This window comes from Triticum dicoccoides, chromosome 5B (assembly GCF_002162155.2).
Source record: "Triticum dicoccoides isolate Atlit2015 ecotype Zavitan chromosome 5B, WEW_v2.0, whole genome shotgun sequence".
Lineage (NCBI taxonomy): Eukaryota > Viridiplantae > Streptophyta > Magnoliopsida > Poales > Poaceae > Triticum > Triticum dicoccoides.
The window spans coordinates 376404620-376428183 of record NC_041389.1 but is presented as its reverse complement, the minus strand read 5'-3'; the positions used below and the strand labels follow the sequence as shown (position 1 = coordinate 376428183).

Sequence of the window (23564 nt, the reverse complement as noted above, 5' to 3'; positions counted from 1 at the left end):
CGAGAGGAAGCCGTTGGGGAGGAGCTCCAAGACATCACGCGCAAGGCAGATCCTCTTGGGGGGGGACACTTGCCCATGACCCGTTCTTCCCACGCGGAAATATAATTATTTGGTCTATTAAAATCAGCCATGTTCAAGAATTCATCCGATTAATCAATTAACTTGCCGATTAATCCCTACTCGTAGGGTCGCCGAGTAGCCTATAAACCGATAAATCGTCTGATTAATTGATTAAATGGTCGATTAACTTGCCGATTAGCCGATTAATCCCCTACTCACCAGCCAACCGAGTAGCTACCAGTTAACGATTTCCTCAACAATGAAAATCAGTAGATGGTGTCACTTTTTTGAGCAACAAGATGGTGTCACATCGGAGGGCTATACCTCGCTTCTTGCAAGTTGTACATCCGACTCGCCTACACTTTCTTCTGGCGAGGGCCGGCCCATTAATAGGTTTTGTATTCCGTTCAACCTCCTGCGATCAGGCTGTAACTTATGCGGTCATGTTCTTTCTTTTTATTATTCATTTTTTTCTTTTGTTTATACTTTGATATATTATAAATACATATATTATAATAGTTAATGTGCTTAGAAATTTTAAATCGTTATCACACATTAAAAAAATGTCCATGCAGTGTAAAAATATTGTTCAGATAATTTTTAAATAATATGTCACATATATTAAAAAATGGCCAATGTACGCACAAAATACTTCAGATGTATAAAAAATATATGTTGAAACATGTATTTAAAAAAATATTCATCGTGTATATAAAAAATATTCAACATGTGCCAGAAAAATGTGTAACGTGTCTACAAAAATGTACAATGAGTATTAAAAAACAATGTTCAGCGCGTATCTGAAAAAAATGTTCAACATGCATCTGAAAATGTTTCAATATATATAAAAGTTTTCAACATTTACTATTCAAAGGATGTTTAGCATGTATTCAAAAAATGTTGAGCGTGTATTTGTAAAAAAAATTCATAATGTTTCCCATTTTAAAAATGTTTTAGGTGTATCAAAAAAATATTTATCCTATATAAAATTTACTAAAAAAATACTGAACGTGTATTTTCAAAAAGAAATGCTCAAGGTGTATAAAAAATGTTTCACATATAGGAGTATTGAAACAATATTGTGTATTTTAAAAAAAGTTCAACATGTATTTCAATTGTTTAACGTGGATTAAAAAATCAAACATTTATTTAAAAATGCTTTCAGCATGTGTTTGAAAAAAAAAATCAGTGTGCATTAAAAAATCTTTAATACGTATTAAAAATATATTTAACATGGATTTGAAAGATGTTTAATATATATTCTAAAAAATGTTCAAGAATGTTTAAAAAAATATCTATCACATATTTTAAAAATGTCAACATGTATCAAAAAAATGTTCAGCATGTACACAAGAAATACTCTCGTGGCCTGGGGCCTGGGCTCGCTAGCCTTAACATTATGTTGTTTTAACTAGGCCGTGAGGCTCCGATTCATTTTCTCGTTTAATCATTTAGGTCTCCTTTGATTTGTAGGAATTTCATAAGATAGAATTTGCAAAGAAAACATTCCTTTGAAGCCCTTTGGTTTGTAGGAATGGATTCCTATTGCTATGTAGGATGGGAATCAATCCTTCACATTTTAGAAAAAAAAATTAGCCTGGACTCAATGGAAAAAATCCTATCTTATGCATCAAATGACATCTCTTTCTCTACAAAAATTGACATGCATGTCATCTCATTTCCTATGATTTTCTTATTGCTATAAAATTCCTATCATAAAGGCTTTAGACCTGACCCAGCAGGGGCGGCGCTAGGGTTATTCTTGGGTCTTCATGTGAATACCCATGATTTTTACAAAACAATGTTGATTTTGACAAAAGAGTGACAATTTTCAAAAAACAACAATGATTTTAGCAAAATAATACACATGAATACCCGGTTGCAAATTCCTGAAGCCGCCACTGTGACCTAGCCCACGAGTTACCACTCTGCCACCAGGCCACCGCCTTACCCAGTGAGCACGAGCGGCAGCCCACCGCCTCAACCTCATGTTTTAACTGCAGCGGTGGCATATGGGAGTCACGTAACCCACATGGGGATCCCCTTTGATCGTTCCCGCGCCATGGCCGCCGTCATCCCCGACTGGGTGCTGCTAGATCGCTTCGCAGGGACGCCAACACATCCTTGCCGGAGAAGGGCTACCGGCCCCTGAGGGCCCAAGGCACCACCTCCCAGGGCGTCGACTTCGGCGTCGCGCTCTGCCTCGCCGATCCCCCGGGCACCTCCCGCCTCTACGTGCTGTTTCCGAGCGGGCGGCCCACAGCGACCACCTTCTGTTCATGATCACCGACCTTGAAAAGCCAGGCAAGTCGTCGGGCGCCCTGATGTGCCATCAGGATCTCTTCGTCTGCAGAGTCGCCTCACCGGACCAGCCGCCGCTGCTCAGAAGGCTTCCAGCGTGCACCGACCTGCTCATCCGATTTATGGTGGGCGGGCGGGAGATGACCATGCAGCACCTGCTTTTCCCGCAAGGTGTTGGTTTCTTGTGCCGCGATGAACAAGTGTTGGCTGTGGCGCAGCTGGACCAAATTATTCCAATCTCAGACAGCGGCATGTGGGAAGCTGGACTCCTTGTGCTCACCACCGATGGTAGAGGCGACGGTGCCAAGTGGGAGGTTAAGCGGCTACCGATCCTCCATCCCGACCATGAAAAATTGGATATCTCTCTTTGGTCAGATGATACGGTGATATCCTTCAAGAATTATATCTGCTGGGTTGATTACTGCATGGGAGGTATCTCACTATTCTTTGATGTGTTCGAAGAAAGGCCCAAGGTCTCTTACCTTGATTTACCTAATCAGGGTCGCTCTCGCCATCCACCGGGGAATAGAGGATACTTACGAATGTACCGCGGAGTGTCAGTCACCGATGAAGGCCGTCAGCTCAAGTTTGTTCGTGTCGACCGTGATGATGGAAAGCTTGTCGGCGCATCCGATTCTGGCTACACCATAACCTCCCACAGTTTGCAGATAACAGAGAACGGAGGCATGCAGTGGGTCATGGATGCTTTTATGCGATCAGATCAAGTGTTGCCTTCTCTTCGCACTGACTATGACTTCAATATTCTGAAACTCCCCAAATATCTTTGCTAGTAAAACTCCTAACCCATCTAAATTCTGGCAAGGAGTGCTCTGGGCTTGTAAAGCCCTGAAATTTGGATATAGATGGCAGGTAGGTGATGGGAAAAAAATTAACTTCTGGGAAGATACCTGGTTTGGTACCTCCCCCCTTTCTGTCCAATTCTGGCAGCTTTACATCATCTGTGATCAGCAATGTGTTACCCTCTCTGATATATGGGACGGTAACACCATTAAACTGACCTTTAGGAGGACTTTTACTGATAAAATGCTAGATTCCTGGATGTGCATTGAGCAGATCCTTCGTAGTGTCTCTTATAATGGGGATGATGATGCGCTCATTTGGCAATATGACTCTAAGGGAGTGTATACTACTACCTCCTTGTACAGCATCATTAACTTCAGGAGGGTCCAGCTCGTTTACATACCTTCTGTCTGGTCCATTGTGTCCCCACCCAGAGTGCAAATTTTTCTCTTACTACTGGCTCACAACAAATTAATGACCAGAGATAATTTGGATAAGAGAAACATGGGGAAACCTTTGATCTGTGAGTTTTGCACTGACAATGAGAGCATTGACCACCTCTTTTTTGGGTGTGATGTAGCTAAAAGCATCTGGAAAGATGAGTCTGCTTTCTTTAAAATTCCTGTAGGGCAAGACTACCTTTCTGTAGCAAGATTTTGGCCTGCTAGCAAGAAACAATGTGCTTTGAATTCCATCTGCGCTTGTATATTGTGGGGCATTTGGAAAACTAGAAATGCACATGTGTTTAAAAATGTTGTCTGGTCTGATATTAAGCAGGTTTGGAGACGTATCCTCGTGATGATCAAGAAATGGATGATCATGTTCAAAAAGGATTACCTCCCCCAGATCGAGGCATTCGTCCAATGGGTCTCGGAGAAGCTCAAGAACCCCTTCCAGCTATCGATGGGGTGACACGCCTGGACCCTGCGTGGGTGCTTGACATGCTCTCCCTGGGTGAAGCTGATGCATCGAGGAGCCCTCCACCTGCTGGGAGCAAGAAGCTGTCCGTGCTCAGCCCGACAACCCCGCTGGAGCCGCTGCTGCTGCCGCCATCCCCTGAACCTTCCCCTTTGAAGAAGGCCAGGTTCAAGACAGCAGAACCGGAGAAGAGGATCTCTGCCGCTTAAGTCTCCAGTCAAATCGGAGTTCTGATAAAGTAGGGGACAGTGCTCTGTAATAGGGATAGTTTCCGGTTTCCCCTTTGCTCATGCTTTTAGAGCAATTGGGATGTTTTCAGCTGCTGCGTAATGGCATGTTGGTCTTTCCTTCATCCCGCGGCGTGTAGTGCGTAACCAGAATTTATGTTTTTTCTCTTTTGTGAACCTTGTGGTTTCATATATATATGGAACCGGGAGGGCTTTGCCCCCTCCTGTTGCTCTAAAAAGGAGGCCCATGTGGTACATTTTCTCTACTCTGACTCTGAGCGCACGGATGGTGGCTATGACAAGGTTTCGGTGGTTACTGTTGATTTGAATGCCAAGACACTGCTGTCAACTCATCCGTATATGAGACATGAAGACTGCCTCGGAGAAGACGCCGACATGTATGAAGTCAAGTGTTGTAATCTCAACAGTTTTCTTGCCGTCAAGTTCCCCATGAGTGTTTCCAGGTATTTGCATCTCACCTAATTATTTGTCCTGTCTTCATTGAAATGATTTCGACTATTAACATATTTGGTTACTTTGATAAAAATAAAAAATAAAATCAACATGTTAGTGAAGTAGAGACCTGGGGTTGTCTCCACCTTGCATACTTTGTTCTGCATTTAAATTGAAGTAGAGTCTCATGGTGCCATCTTGCATACTATTCCTTTCTGCATTTAACTTGAAGTAAAAACTTACTTTTGATGGTCGTTGATGTGTTGGATATTGAAATCCGTGAGCTTCATTTCGATGGTGCCAAAATCAAATTATTAACTTTTGATGTACTTGCTTTGATGTTCGCCTTTATTTCCCCACGATACTCATATCTGTATGTCAGGTATTGTAGAATAAACGAAAGGTCAAAATAGCCACTATGTTATGAAAAAAAAGGAATACATTGTTAATACAGGAATAGCTTGAATGGTAAATCATGATGTAGTTTTAGTGATTGTGCCTGCTATCAGCAATAATGCCGTCAAACGCATCCACTGTTTCACGTGACACCTTTGTCTTGCTAATGGACTCTACCAACCAGAGGAGTTCTAAGCTGAAGACAAATCATAAACCAGGTAGCACAGCTCCATTCCTACATGAAGGCGGTCGCAACTCAGAACTCTATTCACATATGTTAGCATCAACCGTTCATGTATTTCGAAGTATTGAAAGGTGGATTAGTATGGAACCTGTGGGGCACCAGCAATTATGTAGTGTTTTTATCTTTTGCTACTGTAGATTTCTTACATGTCATCCTTGCTAATACGTTTTCAAAACTTTTGAGTAAGTTTGCACTTGCATTTGTGTATGTGGTTGTATAATATGCTTAGGGCATCTCCAGCAGTAGAGAAAACAAGCCCACTTAGGCCTTGTGCAATGGGAGGTGCTTAGGAGAGGTGCTTAGAGAAATAAACCAGACTTTCCTTAAGCATCGGTGCTTATTTATACAGGATAGACGCTTAACTAAGCGTCTCTCCTGTAGAAATAGGCACCGGTGCTTCAGAAAAACCCGGTTTATTTTTCTAAGCATCTCTCTAAGCACCTTCCATTGTACAAGGCCTTAGAGACACAACCATATTATACAATGAGCTACCATTAGAAAACTTGTGACTAACAGAAGGCATATGGTACAATGGAGAAAATAGCCTTTCCTTACACACTAAGGATATCATCTCTTAGCTAAGAGAAGGAACTCTTCCTTTTCCTTCTCCATAAAAAACCAAGAGAAGGTTGATGTCACCCTATTGAAAATACCTTATAGCTTAATTTTATCTCTTTCTGTATCCCTGCGAAGGCACATGTCAATTGTTTTTTTTTTGCGGTATGTTTGTAATTACCTGAAATGTGGACAAATTTTTCTAGGACACATAGTTTTTTTTGTCGATTCATTATGTTTGCTGGAAACATGATTGATATGGTAATATTTTTTGTGCTAATCATATCAAGTTCATATAATGACATGATCTATATATATGAAGGAAGAGAAAGATCCTGGATGACGATTCCTATTAATTGAGACAAAGCATTCTGTTAAGCTTGCCAAAAGTTGTGAAGAGAGATCCCAGTTGGTGGTTAAGTATTCCAAATGTTTGTGGTCATCTTTCTTTTGTGCTGTTCTTGCTGTAGCTGCAACGGTTTGATACTAACATCGAACCCTTCATTACCTTCTGTAAGATGAAAATTTTAGCAAATTTTTGGCTACCTCTGGTCCACTGGCTTCTTGATGACGATTCTGACTCTGGAGTAGAAATTTGCGTCGTTCAAGTGCCGGCCGTCTTTTTCCTGGCACTAATAGAAATGGGTCTCTGATCTGAATATAGTGACGGTTATGACTCATTCTAGTCTAATGGTCCCTTTTAGTGGTAACTAGAAGGGCCAATCTCTGCATTCTGTACACTGTAGGTACAAATGTGTACCTAATTAAGCTTTGGGGGTGGTGCTTTTTTCTCCATCAAGTCTTTCCTTGGTTTTCCTATGAAAATTGCAGATATGGTTTTTTCCTTCTCTTGTCATTTGTCAAAAGCTTACCAACTTATGCCCGAATCTTGTTTGAACGTTTGTATTCGCGGTGTAGAATCATTGTAGTATGTTCAATTGAGTATTTATGTGGAAAGCCTAGGCTAGTGCTGTTTTCTCTTTTGTTGTGGCTATATTTTCAAATTTGTGCAGCTCCGAACTGTCAGGTCGTGTGTAGTGAGTGGGCAGCCCGCAGCGCAAGTTCACCAAGTATACTTTTTTATAGAGAAAAGAAAAATGGGCCTGGGATCTATATTAATCAAACATCAGCATTACAAGAAAACGTTGAAGGAACAAATAATATATAATCCAGTGCTCCACACCGCACATGTCGATGGTGCGCTGAAGTTGCACATAGAGCAAGACAACTATATATATCACTCTAAGGGGGTGTTTGTTTTCAAGGACTTTTTTATGTAGGGACTAGAAAAAGTCCCTCTTAGAAACTTTTTTAACCAAACGGGAGGGACTTTTTAGGGACTAAACTAGACATTTGAGACTAAATGAAGAAGACTCTCAAGGAGAGTCTTTTTTGGGACTTTTGGAGACTTTTTCAACAATGCCCCCTCCATGCATCCATTGGTCCGCCACCCCATGGTGTTGTTTGATTGTTATTTTTCTATATACTAGGGGCAACATGGTCATTTAATAACCTCTAGGAAGGGACTAGGGACTTTTTAGTCTCTGGAAACAAACATGGAGGAACTTTTTAGTTGGGACTAGAAAAAGTCCTAGGACTTATGAACCAAACAGGGCCTAATATGTTTGATAAAAAAACATCAAGAGCTTCATGTGAAGTATATTTAGTGGTGAATTGGAAGACCATAATTGGAGTAATTGTTTAGAGTCCCAATTACTTCTCAAGGACTGCATCAACAAGCATTAAAACACAAAAATAAATAAATACAACAAGTTTTAACTACAAAACTCCTAGCAGTGGCATCGAATGGAGCACACTCCAACTGGTTTCGTATACACATGACGGCAAGGAGAGCGGTCCTCTTCGAAATCATCAAACTAACATTTCTCAAACGGTATCAAAATGAAAAAGGCCCCTTCCTGAACCAGCGGCAAGTCAAAGGCTTCCCCGTCTCAAGCTCAGGGCTTCACTCTCCTCGGTATAGGGCGCAACCGCAGCAAGTCCAGATCAACTTTAGGCAGTAATTTGGGATGTATCTATCTAGAATTATAACATATGATGCCCATCTTATTTTTCATCTTAGCGGGTATACAAATACTTAGCTTACTCATCAATAGGTCAAGAGTTATGTCGCAATATTATCAAAATAATGTTTTCAAAATTCCAAACAGTGTACCCAACAGTTTTGAAACCATGCTGGAGGAAATCTAACATCAAAATTCCAAACGGTGTACCCAACTTGCCATAACATTTGTGATTGTTTTATGCTTCTTGCAAGTTGCAACAGCATTACGTAAGATGCAAAGATTTCGCTACATCATTTCCACATCAATATCAATATGTAAATAGTACATTCCGTATGAGTTAACAATCTGAATTGGTACTGTGCCTAAGCTTCAGCAGGTGATCCATACAGCGATTCACTTGGACCAGCGAGGCAAAGAACAGCCCCCTATATGGACAATTAATTAAACAAATGAGTGGACAACTGGTGTAAACAAAGCACCTGGCTTCGCCGGTTGTCTCTACCCTGAGCTGAACGAAGGACGAAGGATTCAACAACATTGCCGGTACATGCAATTGTAGAGATTTCAGTAACTGCCAAAATTTTCCAAACAATACTACAATTTACGGTTACAAGATTGATGTTCCTTCATTTGAGGTAAGTGCTCCCCAGAAACAAGAAAACATATGCAACCAAGGAGGTAAGAAGCTCAAGCGACCATGTAGGTGGGATGATAAATGTTGGGATAAGAGGGACCAACATAGAACCAACAATCCAGCCACCAACAAGTACTCCAAACCTGGAAGAACACGTGCATGAGCAAACATGCTATGGATAAAAAGTCAAGGCATTGGCTGAAGAAATTTTGCTAACCCAGTAGTTGATGCTCTCAGAAGGTTCTTCATCTTGTCATTAAGGAAGTATATGCACGAGAAGAGTGATATTGCGAGCTGCAGAAGGTAAACTACATGTCAATACAGTGATCCCTAAGCTGGGAAGCTCTTCTAACTTCTAATAAGTAAATATCCAAGACTAGGACTTATCAGGCCTTGCATTCCCATTGTTATTGAATTCTCAGCTGTCATACAGAAATAAGGGTAGACAGATGCACAGGGCAAGCATTGTGGATTGTGAGTTTATAGCTGGTCATTGGTTAGAACTTAATGGCACTCAACTTGGTCCTTTGTGAAATCAACAAGTTACGTGTCATTTTTTTAGGTTAATCTCCACAGGCAACTACAGGACTGAAACATGTCATCAAACAAGAAAAGACAGACCTTTCAAAGGTCAGGATAATCAAAGCATATACCTGGAATGCAGGTCCATTCTCAGCAGAAGTTGCTATGCTCCATCCAGCGATGAAAGCAAAAAAGAACAATCTTTTGGAAATAATATCCATTGATGGCACCTCAAAGTATCCAAGAAATGCCTTTACCCATGACGGGGATTCCTCGACTCGCTTTAAAAGCTTGGTTTTCAGATTAATTTTCGTTTTCTTCCTATGCTGGTAGCTCTTCATTATTATCTTTTCATAAGCACCTTCAATAGCTTCTTCACTTGCTTCGTGACCAGCATACTGTTGAACTAGGAAGTCTTTTGCACTTCTGATCTCTTCTTCAGATGCATCACGGTCAACACCAAGAAGCTTGTAGGGATCCCGCTCACGGTATCTTCGGAAGACCGGAGCATACTCTGCAGAGATACACATACACTTTGCTCATAAGGTCCTCAGATAAACACAAAGGATGGAGCATATGACTCTGGGCATTCTTATCAATGACAATAACAACTGAGAGTTGCAAGAAGAACTGTGGAAACAGCTAAATACAAATCGACACAAGCTATAACAGCTAAACGGATGAAAGTTTTCTACCTACAAATTTGCTTTTCATGTCAACATTCAAGAAGAAAATATTACTTGCGAGCAGAGCTGCAGACTGTATTTAGTTTTGTTATTGATGATGATTATAAAACAGGTTTATCGGGACTTCATAAATTGTAATAAATCCCAAGTCCGCGGTTGGTGACAGTATGCAATTATGTATAGTTGTATACGGCAGCAAGTCAACAATGAAATAGAAACAAATCATTTAGTTCTCTGTTACTAGAATACTAACTTCTATTTCAGCCAACTGCACACTGCGAGAAAAACATGGGTCCATTAGTTTGATCGATCCACAAGATAACAAAGATATAGTACTGAACCAGCAACTGCATTCTGTGTTCGTCACTGATATTCTTTCCCAGTGACTCTAAATTGTCCCCATAATGCATATGAATCTCTCCTCTCTAAATTATGTAGTAAAAAGCTTCTAATCAATAAACATTCCTCTAAATCTGCATCGTTTGCCTATTGTTGCAACTCCACACTTCCTCGCGATCACAATGCAACTTATGCTAAGGTCACCACCAATTAACATTGCCGGTTATTAATCAACAGAAAGCCAACTCGATTGTGCACAGCACACACATATTATTCCTTGCCTCGTGCACCAGCGACGCAAAGGCCACCTACAGTACCATGGCATCCTCTTTTTTTTTCTGTGCAGATACCTACAGTATCCAATCCTATCCTACGAAAATAAATCAGCGAATACATTCACATGGGAGCTAGGGTTTGAATAGCTCTCTTACGGTAGCTGAATCCGTTGTCTCCGATGTCGCTCGAACCGGCGCCGATAGAGAGGCTCATGGAGCACCGTACCCCCCGCAGCCGCGGTGGCAGCGGCGAGACGCCTCCGTGCACCGCCACCGCCCCATACGTGCTCCTGCCAATGCTGCACCCAACAGAATCACAGGCACGGGGCCTAGTCAGAACGCCAGAAAAGAAAGAGACCTGGATCAAGGAGTCAGGGGGTTTAAGGCTGTGCTCACCGACGGGGCCACGGGAGGGGGCGGGCGAGGAAGGATGCGGCCGTCGCCTGCATCTCCGACGCCGGCGGCGGTTGAGAGGGATGCGGCGGCGAGGTGGTCGCGGGCGAGGCAGACCGCCCTGGGAGGGAAGGAGATGGGATTGGATAGAAAGACGAGACGGAGAAGGGGAGGGGGTAGGCAGGCAGGTGATGGGCCTGTGGGGCTGGTTTTGGTACCTACGGATTTTACTGGGCCGGGCTTTGTTCACTTCCTGTTCCATTTTCAGTTGATTTGGATTGTACCTGACACCTACCCTCACGATTAGGGTCTGCGGCGGCTCCGCTGGCGATTTTCTGACCGCCGGTGGGATCGCTATCATCTAATCGATACCGAATCGCGGCTTCCCAGGAGGCCACGAGGGGAGATACAAGCGAGGACCCAGCCATGGCGGAGAAGGGCTCTTCCTCGAAGATGAGGCAGTCAGTTGAGATCAATCTGGAGGAGATGCTTAGAGGTATGGAACTCCTGGACGAGGAATTGGACCCAGTAGTGATCGGGAAGGCCGAAGCGAAGAAACTCGAATCTGAGGCAGGATGGTTGGCGATTGCTAGGGTTAACACGGACAGGCCGTTCAGCTCTACAACGTTCTTTGAAAACATGAAGTTCATCTGGGGTTTGGCCAAGACACCAAAGTACCGGGAGGCTGGGGAGAACTTGTTTATTTTCCAATTGTTCTGTCTCGGAGATTGGAGGAAGGTCGTGCATGGAGGTCCCTGGCTGTTTAGGGGGCTTGGGGTGATCATAGAAGATTATGATGGCAAGACTGGTCCTGAAAAGGTGGAACTAGATGGTCTGTATGTGTGGGCTCAAATCCATAAGGTTCCTGAAGTCTACCGACAGGAACGGGTAGTTGATCAGCTTGCCCGCAAGATTGGCAGAGTCAAAGAGGTTCAACTCCGTCCCAATCTCTACTATGAGGGAGACTACGTCTGGGTGAGGGCAAAAGTTTTGACTGCCAAACCTCTTACTCGTTTCACGCCGCTGACGATCGAAGGAGAAGGCACACGTATGCTGATAGTCAAATATGAGAAAATTCCATTCTTCTGTCAGATTTGTGGGTACATGGGACACAGTTATGATGAATGTGGAAAGGGAGTATGGAAGGAGGAGGATAAAAAATGGGGCCGATGGATGATCGCCCAGCGTCGGGAGGTGGACTATTCGCAGCCTAGGGGAGGAATATTTGGTACCAGAGGTGGAAGAGGACGAGGTCGAGGGGGTACTGGCCATGGTTTTGCTCCATCTCAAGGGCAAGGCTTTGGGGCACCTACAGGGACTATGGCTGCGGACAGGAACACAAAGGAGGCAAAGGGCAAAGGGAAAGAGTCAGACGCTAATCGGGACCGAGAAGCAGATATAGTGCAGAATGAACAGAAGCAAGGGAAAGCTCACGAGATCAATACCAGTAATAAAAGGCTTTCTGCAGATAATACGCAGGCCGATCTTGCAGCGACTGTGGTACACACAAACTCGGAGGAGGATTATCAGAGGGGCATCATGATCACGACAGATAAGCAGCCAGCGGGGGTGCCTCCCCTACCGCCGGTGTATGTGTCGCCAAGGAAGACAAACAAGCGTCTTAAGAATGGGTCTGATCGGGGGGAGCGAGGCAGAAGCTGCGGCAAATGGATCAAAAACGCATTATCGGCGGGCTCCCAGGTGGGGCACCGCCGAGCGCAATGAGTATTATTAGCTGGAATTGTCGGGGCGCGGGTAAAGCCTCGACAATTCACGAACTTCGCGAGCTTGTGAAGGAATTTACCCCCACCATACTTTGTATCATAGAAACTCAAGTGGACAAGAGTAGGGTGGAAGTTTTAGCTAGTTCAATAGGTTTTGACAATTGTTATGCAATGAGTAGCAGTGGTAGAATTGGTGGCATTGGAATCTTCTGGAATAATTCAATAAAAATTGATATTGTTGGTTACTCTGTGTATCACGTGGATTGTGAAGTGAGAGATCCTGGGTTTGATCCATGGAGGATGACAGTGGTGTACGGGGAAGCTCAGACACACCTGCGCTACCAAACCTGGGACACTATGAAAAATATTTCAAGTTTGAACAACTTACCGTGGGTGTGTATTGGAGACTTCAACGAAGTGTTGCGCCCGGATGAGCATGAGGGCATTGGAGAAAGGAGTAATGCACAAATCAAAGGTTTCTGTGACACTCTGGATATTTGTATGCTGGTGGATATAGGTTTTAAAGGCAGATTCTGGACTTTTGAGAAAAAAGTATCTGGGGGAACGTACACCAGGGTAAGGCTGGATCGAGCTCTTGGTTCACCTTCCTGGAATTCCCAGTTTTCATTAGCGAGTCTGACGCACCTCACAACAGCCTCCTCTGATCATGATCCTATACGTCTTGAGCTGAATGCAGGCGACGAGCGAAGGAGAGTCCAAAGTCCGATTTTTCGCTATGAAATAGCATGGGAATCACATGATAAGCTGAAAGAGACTGTTGAGTCTTCTTGGTCAGCCTCTCAACCTTGCTCGAGAGAGGAGGATATAAAACAAAAATTGTTCGCTCTTTCCAATATTTTAAAAAGGTGGGACAAGAGGACCTTTGGTTCAGTCCGACGGGAGATGAAAAGCCTGAAGAAGGAGATAGAGGAGATGAGAAAGGACCCGGCCAGGACAGGGCCAAGCCATGCATAACTCAAACTGAATGAAAGATTAGTAGAACTCTATCACAGAGAAGAATTACTTTGGCGACAGCGATCAAGAATAAACTGGCTCAAAGCAGGAGATAAAAACACAAAGTTTTTCCATATGAGGGCTAATATGAGGAGGAGGAAGAACATGATAAAAGCCTTGATGAACTCTCTAGGGCTCATGGTTGACGACCCGACAGAATTGAAAATGATGGTTACAGATTTTTATAAGAATTTGTACACATCAGAGGGCGTGGCGGATATGGAGGCGATGCTTGATCATGTTCCCAAGAAAGTAACGGCTGACATAAACTCAATTCTGTGTGCTGAATATAAAGACGAAGAAGTTAAAACTGCCCTGTATCAAATGTTCCCCACAAAATTTCCGGGACCTGATGGCTTTCCGGCACATTTTTATCAGCGGCATTGGGATGTATGTGGGGAGGAAGTGACAAAGGCAGTCCTTCGTATTATCAGAGGTGAGGAAAGTCCGGGGTGTATCAATGATACTTTCCTAGTACTGATTCCTAAGGTAATGAGCCCGACATTATTAGCTCAGTTTCGCCCTATCAGTTTATGCAATGTTCTGTACAAGATTGCTTCGAAGGTGATTGCAAATAGGTTGAAGCAAATCCTACCGGATATTATTTCAGAAGAGCAGTCAGCTTTTGTCCCGGGTAGGCTTATCACTGACAACATAATTACTGCGTATGAGTGTCTTCATTTTATGAAGAGAAGCAATGCCAAAAGCAACAGCCATTGTGCTTTAAAGCTTGACATGATGAAGGCATACGACAGGCTCGAGTGGTCATATTTGGAGGCTATTATGATCAAGCTTGGTTTCGCGCAGTCTTGGATCAATGTGGTCATGAGTATGATTAAATCAGTCTCTTTCTCAGTGTTATTTAATGGTGAGAAGTTAGAACAGTTTCAACCCACGAGGGGTATTCGGCAGGGAGATCCAATCTCCCCTTATCTTTTCTTGATAGCAGCGGAGGGCCTTTCGTGCCTACTAAAATCCGTTTCTCAGTCGTTAGCTTTTGTTGGAGTTCAAGTGGCACCGACAGCCCCGGTTGTTAACCATTTGCTCTTCGCGGACGATAGCCTGTTGCTATTCAAGGCAAGTACAGAAGGGGCTGGTATTGTATCAAACCTGGTTGATACCTATTGTAATGCATCAGGCCGAAGGGTGAACAATGACAAGTCCACAATTTTTTTTCAGCAAGGGGTGCCCTCAGTCAGTTAGGAACAGTATCAAGAACACCCTTCAGGTTTATGATGAACAGCTTACTGAGAGGTATCTAGGGATGCCTACTAATGTGGGACTTTCGAGAAATGGCACTTTCAAGTATCTGAGGGATAGAGTGTGGGAAAAGATTAAAGGATGGATGGAGAAATTACTTTCTTATGGGGGTAAGGAAGTTCTGATAAAAGCAGTTGCCCAAGCTATTCCAGTATACTCGATGTCTTGTTTCAGGCTACCAAGAGGCATTTGTGAAAGTGTCACATCAAGATTAGGCAATTCTGGTGGGGGAGCAAGAGAGGGAAGAGAAAACCTTGCTGGATATCTTGGGATGTTTGCACAATGCCAAAAAATTTGGGAGGCCTAGGCTTCCGGGATTTAGAACTTTTTAACCTGTCTCTCCTGGCTAGACAAGCTTGGCGCATCTTACAAGACCCCATGACACTGAGTGCAAGGGTTCTAAAAGCCAAGTATTTCACAAATACATCCTTGCTTGAAGCTGAACTTGGAAACAATCCTTTACAGATTTGGAGAGCAATTTTAGATGGAAGAGAAGCATTGTCAAAAGGATTAATAAAGAGAATTGGGACAGGTGAACAAACAAGGATTTGGGAGCAGAACTAGCTGCCTCGGTCAGGTCTGATGAAGCCGATTGCAGCCCTCGTCAATGATAAACCTCTACTCGTCTCTGAGCTAATTGATGCATCATCAGCTGCTTGGTCAGAAGAGAAGGTTCGTGCTGTTTTTCTTCCGGTGGATGCAGAAATTATCTTGAGAATACCTTTGTGCACAAAGAGAGTTGATGACTTTTGGGCATGGGGAGAGGATGAAAGAGGAATTTTTTCTGTAACTTCGGTATACAGATTCCTGCTGAAGCTTAAACTACAGAGTGCGACTATATTGGAGCAAGTCGGAGGCCAATCGAATTATTCAAACGAAGCTCGAGATTGGTAGGCGCTGTGGCACATCAAGGTTCCATCAAAACTAAAGTTGTTTCTATGGAGATTATTGTTGGGGAATGTAGCAGAAATTCAAAATTTTCTACGCATCACCAAGATCAATCTATGGAGATTCTAGCAACAAGAGAGAGGGGAGTCAGAGAGTGCATCTACATACCCTTGTAGATCGCTAAGCGGAAGCATTCAAGAGAACGGGGTTGAAGGAGTCGTACTCATCGTGATCCAAATCACCGGAGATCCTAGTGCCGAACGGACGGCACCTCCGCGTTCAACACACGTACAGCTCGGGGACGTCTCCTCCTTCTTGATCCAGCAAGGGGAGAGGAGAAGTTCAGGGAGAGCTCTGGCAGCACGACGGCGTGGTGGTGGAGCTTGCAGTTCTTCGGCAGGGCTTCCCCAAGCACTACTACTACGGAGGAGGTGTTGGGGAGGGAGAGGGCTGCGCCAGGGGCAATGGTGAAGCTCCCATGCGCCTCCCCACTATATATAGGGGTGGAGGGGGCTGGTTTCTTTCCCTCCAAGTCCATTGGGGCGTTGGCAAAGGTGGGAGGAAAGAAATCCCATCATTTCCTTCCCCACCAATTGTTATCCCCCTTTTTTAGGGATCTTGATCTTATCCCTACGGGATATGATCTTATTCCTTCTAAGGGGGGATCTTGGTGCGCCTTGACCAAGGGTGTGGGGCCTTGCCCCCACTACCCACGTTCATGTGGGTCCTCCCATGCAGGTGGGCCCCACTCCGGAACCTTCTAGAACCTTCCCGATACAATACCGAAAAATCCCGAACATTTTCCGGTGGCCAAAATAGGACTTCCCATATATAAATCTTTACCTCCGGACCATTCCGGAACTCCTGTGACGTCCGGGATCTCATCCGGGACTCCGAACAACATTCGGTAACTGCACACTAATTCCCATAACAACTCTAGCGTCACCGAACCTTAAGTGTGTAGACCCTATGGGGTCGGGAATCATGCAGACATGACCGAGATAGCTCTCTGGCCAATAACCAACAGCGGGATCTGGATACCCATGTTGGCTCCCACATGTTCCACGATGATCTCATCGGATGAACCACGATGTCAAGGATTCAAGCAATCCCGTATACAATTCCCTTTGTCTAGCGGTATTGTACTTGCCCGAGATTCGATCGTCGGTATGCCGATACCTTGTTCAATCTCGTTACCGGCAAGTCTCTTTACTCGTTCCGTAACACATCATCCCGTGATCAACCCCTTGGTCACATTGTGCACATTATGATGATGTCCTACCGAGTGGGCCCAGAGATACCTCTCCATTACACGGAGTGACAAATCCCAGTCTCGATTCATGCCAACCCAACAGATACTTGCGGAGATACCTGTAGTGTACCTTTATAGCCACCCAATTATGTTGTGATGTTTGGTACACCCAAAGCATTCCTACGGTATCCGGGAGTTGCACAATCTCATGGTCTAAGGAAATGATACTTGACATTAGAAAAGCTTTAGCATACGAACTACACGATCTGTGCTAGGCTTAGGATTGGGTCTTGTCCATCACATCATTCTTCCAATGATGTGATCCCGTTATCAATGACATCCAATGTCCATGGTCAGGAAACCGTAACCATCTATTGATCAACGAGCTAGTCAACTAGAGGCTTACTAGGGACATGGTGTTGTCTATGTACCCACACATGTATCTGAGTTTCCTATCAATACAATTATAGCATGGATAATAAACGATTATCATGAACAAGGAAATATAATAATAACTAATTTATTATTGCCTCTAGGGCATATTTCCAACAGTCTCCCACTTGCACTAGAGTCAATAATCTAGTTCACATCGCTATGTGATTAACACTGATAGGTCACATCGCCATGTGACCAACATCCAAAGAGTTTACTAGTGTCACTAAACTAGTTCACATCACCATGTGATTAAGTCTCAATGAGTTCTGGGGTTTGATCATGTTTTGCTTGTGAGAGAGGTTTTAGTCAACGGGTCTGCAACATTCAGATCCGTATGTACTTCGCAATTTTCTATGTCATATTGTAAATTCTGCTTCCGCGCTCCACTTGGAGCTATTCCAAATGGTTGCTCCACTATACGTATCCAGTTTGCTACTCAGAGTCATTCGGATGGGTGTTAAAGCTTGCATCGACGTAACCCTTTACGCCGAACTCTTTATAACCTCCATAATCGAGAAACATGTCCTTTATTTACTCCAAGGCAATTTTTGACCGCTGTCCAATGATCCATTCCTGGATTATTCTTGTACCCCTTGACTGACTCATGGCAAGGCACACTTCCGGTGCGGTACACAGCATAGCATACTATAGAGCCTATGTCTGAAGCATAGGGGACGACCTTCCTCCTTTCTCTCTCTTCTGTCGTGGTCGAGCTTTAACTCTTAACTTCATACCTTATAACTCAGGCAAGAACTCCTTCTTTGACTGATCCATCTTGAACACCTTCAAGATCATGTCAAGGTATGTGCTCATTTGAAAGTACCATTAGCGGTTTTTGATCTATCCTCGTAGATCTTGATGCTCAATGTTCAAGCAGCTTAATTCAGGTTTTCTATTGGAAAACACTTTTCAAATAACCCTATATGCTTACCAGAAATTCTACATCATTTCTGATCAACAATATGTCAACAACATATACTTTTCAGAAATTCTATAGTGCTCCCACTCACTTGTTTGGAAATACAAGTTTCTCATAAACTTTGTATAAACCCAAAATCTTTGATCATCTCATCAAAGGGTACATTCCAACTCCGAGATGCTTACTCCAGTCCTTAGAAGGATCGCTGGAGCTAGCATACTTGTTAGCGTCTTTCAGGATTGTCAAAAACCTTCTGGTTGTATCACATACAACCTTTCCTCAAGAAAACTGTCAAGGAAACAATGTTTTGACATCCTATATGCAAGATTTCATAAATAATGCAGTAACTACTAATCCAATTCCAACAGACTCTTAGCATCGCTATGAGTGAGAAAGCCTCACTGTAGTCAACTCCTTGAACTTGTCGGAAAACATATTTAACGACAAGTCGAGCTTTCTTAATGGTGATACTTACCATCATTGTCTGTCTTCCTTTTAAAATCCATCTTTACCCAATGGCCTTACGACCATCAAGTATTTCTTCCAAAGTCATGGATCCTCTCTCGAATTTTATGGCCTCTAGCCATTCGTCGGAATCCGGGCCCATCATCGCTTCTCCATAGCTCGTAGGTTCATTATTGTCTAGCAACAAGACCTCCAAGACAGGATTACCGTACCACTCTGAAGCAGTACATGTCCTTGTCGTCCTACGAGGTTTGGCAGTGACTTGATCCGAAGCATTATGATCACTATCATCAGCTTCTACTTCAATTGGTGTAGGTGCCACATGAACAACTTCCTATGCCCTACTACACACTGGTTGAAGTGATGGTTCAATAACCTCATCAAGTCTCCACCATCCTCCCACTCAATTCTTTCGAGAGAAACTTTTCCTCGAGAAAGGACCCGTTTCTAGAAACAATCACTCTTGCTTCCGGATCTGAGATAGGAGGTATACCCAACCATTTTGGGTATCCTATGAAGATGTATTTATCCATTTTGGGTTCGAGCTTATCACGATGAAACTTTTTTCACATAAGCGTCGCAGCCCCAAACTTTTAAGAAACGACAACTTAGGTTTCTCCAAACCATAGTTCAAACGGTGTCATCTCAGGCGCCCTATTAAAGTGAGTGTGGTTGTCTCTAATGCCTAACCCATGAACGATAGTGGTAATTCGATAAGAGACATCATGGCACGCACCATATCCAACAGGGTGCAACTATGATGTTTGGACACACCATCACGCTATGGTGTTCCAGGCGGTATTAATTGTGAAACAATTTCCACAATGTCTTAATTGCATGCCAAAACTCGTAACTCAGATACTCATCTCTATGATCATATCATAGACATTTTATCCTCTTGTCACAATGATCTTCAACTTCACTCTGAAATTACTTGAATCATTCAATAATTCAGACTTGTGTTTCATCAAGTAAATATACTCAGTATCTACTTAAATCATCTGTGAAGTAAGAACATAACGATATTCACTGCATGCCTCAGCACTTATTGGACTGCACACATCAAAGTGTGTTACTTCCAACAAGTTGCTATCTTGTTCCATCTTACTGAAACCGAGGCTTTTCACTCATCTTGCCCATGTGGTATGATTTGCATATCTCAAGTGATTCAAAATCAAGTGAGTCCAAACGATCCATCTGCATGGAGTTTCTTCATGCGTATACACCAATAGACATGGTTCGCATGTCTCAAACTTTTCAAAAACGAGTGAGTCCAAAGATCCATCAACATGGAGCTTCTTCATGCGTTTTACACCAATATGACTTACATGGCAGTGCCACAAGTAAGTGGTACTATCATTACTATCTTATATCTTTTGGCATGAAAATGTGTATCACTACGATCGCGATTCAATAACCATTCCTTTTAGGTGCAATACCATTGAAGGTATTATTCAAATAAATAGAGTAACCATTATTCTCCTTAAATGAATAACCGTATTGCGATAGACATAATCCAATCATGTCTATGCTCAACGCAAACACCAAATAACAATTATTTTAACACCAATCTCGATGGTAGAGGGAGCGTGCGATGCTTGATCACATCAACCTTGGAAACACTTCCAACACATATCGTCAGCTCACCTTTAGCTAGTCTCCGTTTATTCCGTAGCTTTTATTTCGAGTTACTAACACTTAGCAACCAAACCGGTATCTAATATCCTGGTGCTACTAGGAGTACTAGTAAAGTACACATTAACATAATGTATATCCAATATACTTCTATCGACCTTGCCAGCCTTCTTATCTACCAAGTATCTAGGGTAATTCTGCTCCAGTGGCTGTCCCCCTTATTACAGAAGCACTTAGTCTTGGGTTTGGGTTCAACCTTGGGTTTCTTCACTGGAGCAACAACCGATTTGCCATTTCATGAAGTGCCCCTTCTTGCCCTTGCCCTTCTTGAAACTAGTGGTTTCACTAACCATCAACAATTGATGCTCCTTCTTGATTTCTACTTTCGCGGTGTCAAACATCGTGAATATCTCAAGGATCATCATATCTATCCCTGATTTGTTATAGTTCATCACGAAGCTGTAGCAGCTTGGTGGCAATGACTTTGGAGAAACATCACTATCTCATCTGGAAGATCAACTCCCACTCGATTCAAGTGATTGTTGCACTCAGACAATCTGAGCACAAGCTCAACGATTGAGCTTTTCTCCCTTAGTTTGCAGGCTAAGAAAATTCATCGGAGGTCTTATACCTCTTGACATGGGCACCAGCCTAAAATCCCAATTTCAGCCCTCGAAACATCTCATATGTTCTGCGACGTTTCGAAAACGTCTTTGGTGCCTCAACTCTAAACCGTTTAACTGAACTATCACGTAGTTATCAGAACGTGTATGTAATATGTTTGCAACATCCACAGACGACGTTTTGGGGTTCTGCACACTAAGCGGTGCATTAAGGATATAAGCTTTCTACTGATCGCATAATCGCTACTGTCAACTTTCAACTATATTTTCTCTAGGAACATATCTAAAACAGTAGAACTAACGCGCGAGCTATGACATAATTTGCAAAGGGCTTTTGACTATGTTCAGGATAATTAAGTTCATCTAGTGAACTCCCACTCAGATAGACATCCCTCTAGTCATCTAAGTGATTACATGATCCGAGTCAACTAGGCCATGTCCGATCATCATGTGAGACGGACTAGTCATCATCGGTGAACACCTTCATGTTGATCGTATCCTCCATACGACTCATGCTCGACCTTTCGGTCTCTTGTGTTCCGAGGCCATGTCTGTACATGCTAGGCTCGTCAAGTTAACCTAAGTGTTTCGCGTGTGTAAATCTGGCTTACACCCGTTGTATGTGAACGTAAGAATCTATCACACCCGATCATCACGTGGTGCTTCGAAACGACGAACTTTCGCAACGATGCACAGTTAGGGGGAACACTTTCTTGAAATTTTAATGAGGGATCATCTTATTTACTACCGTCGTTCTAAGCAAATAAGATGAATAAACATGATAAACATCACATGCAATCAAAAAGTGACATGATATGGCCAATATCATTTTGCTCCTTTTGATCTCCATCTTCGGGGCTCCATGATCATCATTGTCACCGGCATGACACCATGATCTCCATCATCGTGTCTCCATGAAGTTGTCTCGCCAACTTATTACTTCTACTACTATGGCTACCGGTTAGCAACAAAGTAAAGTAATTACATGGCATTGTTCAATGACACGCAGGTCATACAATAAATAAAGACAACTCCTATGGCTCCTGTCGGTTGTCATACTCATCGACATGCAAGTCGTGATTCCTATTACAAGAACATGATCAATCTCATACATCACATATCATTCATCACATTCTTCTTGGCCATATCACATCACATAGCATACCCTGCAAAAACAAGTTAGACGTCATCTAATTGTTGTTTGCATGTTTTACGTGGCTGCTATGGGTTTCTAGCAAGAACGTTTCTTACCTACGCAAAACCACAACGTGATATGCCAATTGCTATTTACCCTTCATAAGGACCCTTTTCATAGAATCCATTCCGACTAAAGTGGGAGAGACTGGCACCCGCTAGCCACCTTATGCACCAAGTGCATGTCAGTCGGTGGAACCTGTCTCACGTAAGTGTACGTGTAAGGTTGGTCCGGGCCGCTTTATCCCACAATACCATCGAAACAAGATTGGACTAGTAACGGTAAGCATATTGAACAAAATCAACGCCCACAACTACTTTGTGTTCTACTCGTGCAAAGAATCTACGCATAGACCTAGCTCATGATGCCACTGTTGGGGAACGTAGCAGAAATTCAAAATTTTCTATGCATCACCAAGATCAATCTATGGAGATTCTAGCAACAAGAGAGAGGGGAGTCAGAGAGTGCATCTACATACCCTTGTAGATCGCTAAGCGGAAGCGTTCAAGAGAACGGGGTTGAAGGAGTCGTACTCATCGTGATCCAAATCATCGGAGATCCTAGTGCCGAACGAACGGCACCTCCGCGTTCAACACACGTACAGCCCAGGGACGTCTCCTCCTTCTTGATCCAGCAAGGGGAGAGGAGAAGTTCAGGGAGAGCTCCGGCAGCACGACGGCGTGGTGGTGGAGCTTGCAGTTCTTCGGCAGGGCTTCCCCAAGCACTACTACGGAGGAGGAGGTGTTGGGGAGGGAGAGGGTTGCGCCAGGGGCAAGGGTGAAGCTCCCATGCGCCTCCCCACTATATATATGGGTGGAGGGGGCTGGTTTCTTTCCCTCCAAGTCCATTGGGGCGTTGGCAAAGGTGGGAGGAAAGAAATCCCATCATTTCCTTCCCCGCCGATTGTTATCCCCCTTTTTTAGGGATCTTGATCTTATCCCTTCGGGATATGATCTTATTCCTTCTAAGGGGGATCTTGGTGCGCCTTGACCAGGGGTGTGGGGCCTTGCCCCCACTACCCACGTTCATGTGGGTCCCCCCATGCAGGTGGGCCCCACTCCGGAACCTTCTAGAACCTTCCCGGTACAATACCGAAAAATCCCGAACATTTTCCAGTGGCCAAAATAGGACTTCCCATATATAAATCTTTACCTCTGGACCATTCCGGAACTCCTGTGACGTCCGGGATCTCATCCGGGACTCCGAACAACATTCGGTAACTGCACACTAATTCCCATAACAACTCTAGCGTCACCGAACCTTAAGTATGTAGACCCTACGGGTTTGGGAATCATGCAGACATGAGCGAGATAGCTCTCTGGC

General features: G+C 43.5%; 1 protein-coding gene across 1 annotated transcript; it reads right to left on the bottom strand.

Annotated features, from left to right (window-relative positions):
• Positions 1-8268: 8268 nt before the first annotated feature.
• On the bottom strand, positions 8269-11007 carry LOC119309262 (protein CHAPERONE-LIKE PROTEIN OF POR1, chloroplastic-like). Its single transcript, XM_037585296.1, has 5 exons — positions 10835-11007; positions 10595-10737; positions 9270-9652; positions 8834-8910; positions 8269-8759 (listed from the first exon to the last, which is right to left on the bottom strand). Exons 1-5 carry the CDS (start codon positions 10885-10887, stop codon positions 8609-8611), a joined length of 807 nt encoding a protein of 268 aa, XP_037441193.1. The 5' UTR covers positions 10888-11007; the 3' UTR covers positions 8269-8608.
• Positions 11008-23564: the final 12557 nt, after the last annotated feature.

What these genes read in the sequence shown, in the direction of transcription:
- LOC119309262 (XM_037585296.1), bottom strand. Translation starts at nt 10,887, where the DNA reads ATGCAGGCGACGGCCGCATCCTTCCTCGCCCGCCCCCTCCCGTGGCCC. An exon ending in AGACAACGGATTCAGCTACC is followed by an intron (nt 9,653 to 10,594) that starts GTAAGAGAGCTA and finishes GTATCTCTGCAG; the next exon opens with AGTATGCTCCGGTCTTCCGA. An exon ending in CTGAGAGCATCAACTACTGG is followed by an intron (nt 8,760 to 8,833) that starts GTTAGCAAAATT and finishes GTGTTCTTCCAG; the next exon opens with GTTTGGAGTACTTGTTGGTG.